Source organism: Schistosoma mansoni, chromosome 2 (genome assembly GCF_000237925.1).
Source record: "Schistosoma mansoni strain Puerto Rico chromosome 2, complete genome".
Lineage (NCBI taxonomy): Eukaryota > Metazoa > Platyhelminthes > Trematoda > Strigeidida > Schistosomatidae > Schistosoma > Schistosoma mansoni.
In genome coordinates, this window is record NC_031496.1 from 3,010,742 (window position 1) to 3,015,237 (window position 4,496).

General features: G+C 38.7%; 1 protein-coding gene across 1 annotated transcript in view; it reads right to left on the reverse strand.

The window, feature by feature from the left end:
• Nucleotides 1-1,720: 1,720 nt before the first annotated feature.
• Smp_133950 (hypothetical protein) overlaps nucleotides 1,721-4,496 on the reverse strand; it is a gene marked incomplete at both ends in the record, with an annotated part of 31,681 nt that continues 28,905 nt past the window's right edge. The window contains one exon of the mRNA XM_018795336.1: nucleotides 1,721-1,859. Within this exon, the coding sequence (XP_018649659.1) occupies nucleotides 1,721-1,859 (139 nt within the window). The remainder of the gene's footprint in view (nucleotides 1,860-4,496) is intronic.

The following is a 4,496-nucleotide window of genomic DNA, read 5'->3' on the forward strand; positions in this document are numbered from 1 at the left end:
CCGGAGCCTTTGACCTGAAGGTCTGATCCACAAGACAGTGGAGCATCGTGAGGAGATGCAGTCCCATGGTAGCCGGTGACCAACGTTTGATTCATACGTCATTTGTTCCCTCAGGATCCTGGAGTCCATGTGCACCATTGATTTGGAATCACGGTCTTCCAACTCGCCTAGGTGAACTCTCCGTGCTCACGAACCCGGTTAAAGAGCTGGACATTCGCATTTCGTCCTCTCAATTTTGTAAACAACACCTGTGGTGCGAGAAGGCAGTGAGTAGGACTTCACTGGCAGAGGCTATATACGCGTGACCGTGTGAGAACATTTCGAGAGAGAGAGGGCGAGCCCTCCCCACAAAAAAGCATATCATTTGATGAGGTTTTTGGAGGTAAAGAAAAGGGTTTTCGTAACTTGAATTTGTTTATTCAATAGTAAATATGTAATACACAGAAATGCAATATTTTTGTATGAAATTTTGTTTATTAGCAAGTAATCATTAAAAATATAAAGAAGAATTTCACATAGATCTTAATTGTTATTACTGTTTTGAAAAGTTTCAATGAATTCTAGATAAGTTGAACTGAGTTACATCCATCTAGTTTAGGCTTATCATTATATGTATTCATGACATTGATGATCATGATATATAAGACCTCGGAGTGGTTATACGCTTTCAAGATCATGTGCATTGAGATCAAATCTGGAAAACTAAAAAAAATTGTACATTGTAAGTGTAGAGAGAATCAAAAACAACAAACAAGCGATTATTAGTATATTGTTGTGAAGATTGTTGAGTCTTAGTTGAGATCATGAACCGACCAGTGTTGGACCATCATTAAAAACCTAGAAGCACTGGATAGACGTTTTATGTGGGATTGTGAATGTACACTGTTGAGGAGTCTCATACTAAGATGAAACGGCCGTCTAGTGCTTCTAGGATTTAATGATGGTCTAATATTGATAATTTAGAACGAAACATTACAAAAATTTCTGTAAGTAACATCTAATAGTTGGTGAATAATGGATTGCAACTTTTATAATGTATTGACTGAGCATAGTTGATCTGAACGTCGTTTCCTCATTCCACTATCAAAATTTATGAAAATGGCTAATTGTTTTGAACTGTAATTTATTTATTTGAGCACAAATATTGATACAAGGGGCACCAGATATATATGCGGCACCCAAAATGTGTCATTCCCTTTTAATTGTGTGAGGGCTATGATACTGCCCGGGTGCCCAGGCCGAAGCAGGTGGTTTTCTTAGGGGGGCCACACCCCAAGCCTTCGACCTAAAGGTCTAATTCACAAGGCAATGGAGCAATGTAAGGAGATGCAGTCACATGGTATCCAAGGATCAACAATTGGTTCCATTTGTTCCCTCAGGGTACTGGGGCCCATGTGCACCATTGGTATGGAATCAGGGTTTCCCAACTCGCCTAGGTGGACTTTCCGTGTCCACCAACCCGGTTAAAGCGCCGTGCATTCGCTTTTCGTCCTCTCACTTTCATGAACAACACCCGTGGTGCGAGAAGGCAGTGAGTAGGACTTCCCTGCCAGAGGCTATATACGCGTGGCGATGTGAGAGCATTCCGAGAGGGAGAGCGGACTCTCGGCCGTACCAGAGCATTTGGAGGCCGTTTTTTTTCATTACTTCAACAATATGACAAATGGAAACAAACATTATTATTATGAAATTAAAGTAGTACCTGAAATATTATCATTTTCTATTGTAAAGTATTACTTTTAATAAGAAATTTTTGATTATCTGAATGAAGAATAATACGTTCATATTCTTGATGACGTCTGTATAAATCTTTATATGCCATACATACTCGTTCATATTCAGAAATGGATACATTTCTTCTATAATGAAAACAAAATGAACAGTTACCATTTACTACTTGATAAAATAATGGCGGCGGGGGGTAGTTGTGGAGATTTTAATAATGTAATAGTTGGATTTATCAGTCAATTAAAGCTAGACCATTAGGTCTATTGTGAGATAGAAACTCACTGAAGACAATAGTGTGCGGCGGCGCAATTTCGTGGATTGATTGAAGTTAGACATTACTACTGTTGAATGCCGGCTCAGTGGTCTAGTGGTTAAGCGCTCGCGCACAAGACAGATATGTCCTGGATTCTAATCCCGCGGGCAGGATCCTAGATGGGCACTGCTGAGGAGTCCCACAATGGGACGAAACAGCCGTCCAGTGCTTCCAGGTTTTTCATGGTAGTCTAACTTTGATTGACGGAAAGGTGTGCAGGACTGTCTTTTGTTTATTGTTCACGACTCCCTAGTCGGGGTCCTAGAGATGATGCAACACAGTAGCTTAAGATGTTATCAGATATGGCTCAGAATAGAAGCCAGTGGCGACGTTGCTGTCACTTTCTTCTATTTTCTTCATAAAAAATAAACGTAACTTCTTTATGTGAAAGAATTCTTTTTGGTTGTACTTCTTTGCTAACTCAATAGCTTCTCCCGTTATAAATGATTCACTCTTATACATTAATTTCTGTTCGTTGTTGTACCAATATTTATGTGTTCAAATAAATAAATAATTTTCATAGTTGGAATCATGAGTCAATTGAAGCTAGACCACCACGGAAAACCTGGAAGCACTGGACGGCCGTTTCGTCCTATTATGGGACGCGAGATTCGAACCTAGGACCAACCAGTCTCGCGCCAGAGCACTTAACCGATAGACCACTGAAATGGCCGGCATCCAACGGTGTTAATGTCTAACTTCAACCAATCCACGATGTTTAAGCAACCGTCCACCAATTGTCTTTATTGAGTTGATATCTTTAAATAAATAATTAGTTGATATTGTGGAGATTTGTAGCTCAGGTGGATGATTTTGATGGAGTTTTGTTCCTTGAGCTGAATGGTTTGGTTGTGGAGAATTTTTAGAAGCTCGTCACTCAGGTCAATCAGAAATCAACAAACATATTGAAATCTATCCAAATTATGGACAAATATAGGACTAAAAATCAAATCCATGGAAAATACAACCAAAATAAAGAAGTAAACAATGATAGGTTAAAGGTTAACAATAACCAATCAACATCTTGGTCTACAGGATAATCTGCGAAGCATATGTGGAGAAATTTGAACACTTCACTTGTATCTGAAGTTCGTGCTGATGATGTCGTTCAGAAAAACGATGAAAGCTCCGTGACCAAAGCATTCAGCTTAGAGAACAAAACTCCATAAATAATTAGTATTTGCCTAAGGTAACATGTATTCCAGTTCGTTATTACTGATATTATCACCAATAGAATGTTAATAATTCAGAAGAACCAAACTCTGACCTTATGTCAAATGTCGATCTTCGCCATCTAGTCAGTTCTAGCAGATTCTCTATTGAATGCAGGAAAAGTGTTATAAACAGAGTCACATTAAATGTAACTAGGAATATAAGGATCCAACGTTATTTCGTGGGGGAGGATAAATTCGGGAAATTTAAAACCGGATATCGACTCCGGATCTTTCAAGAAAATGGGGAGGTGTTATATCCCGAAGCGATTTATGAATGGTAAATTTTGAGAACTATTTATGGACCAGTATGATATGTATATTTCCTATTGTATAAATGCTAAGAAGTCAAACTATTCATATTCATGTTCCTCTTATTATAAGCTTTATTTTGACCTATAGACTATTGTTATACGATTTACCATTCTTGAGTTATCCTTAGTCTATTAGTTACTGTTCCCCCTATTCACAGCCACTTTGGGCTGAGTCTTGTACAAATGTTATTTTCTACTTTATTTGTACGATATGGTCTATTGGATTGGTATATGAACTCAATGTTTGAGAATAATGATCCATACCGCAGAGGCTGTTCTGGACTTAACTGGCTGAGCTAAGCAGAAAGCAAGACCGACAAGTACTCTAGACTGCTCGTACGATTTCCATGTATCATTGGTACGATCAATTCCTAGTCAATTAATTACTGTTCTCCCTATTCACAGTCACATTTGGCCAAATCTTGTACAAATGTTGTTTCCTGTTTTGTGGTGTGATGTGGTCTGTTTGATTGGTATACATACCCAGTATGTTTGATAATAATGACTCGTACCACAGAGAGTGTTCTGGACTTAACTGACTGGGCTAGGTGGGAATAGGGACCGACAAGTAATCTAGACTGCTCGTACGTGTTTTGTGTGTCACTGGTCCGATCAATAAAATCACTGTTCTCTAATAGGCGGGTACAAGATAATAACAATTAGTGGACACAAGTTATAAACACGAATCTATCAAACATTGATAATGAAATGAGTATATAAGTAGTATTCATCCTACTAAACAATAAACTATCTTAATTATAGAAGGGGTTTTGTGGAGATTTAGTATTTATCATAGTTGAAAGCGTGAGTCAATTGAAGCTAGACCACCATGGAAAACCTGGAAACACTGGACGGCCGTTTCGTCCTATTATGGGACTCCTCAATAGTGGACTGCCATGAACCCGATCTCGCTAGCGAGATTCCAACCAA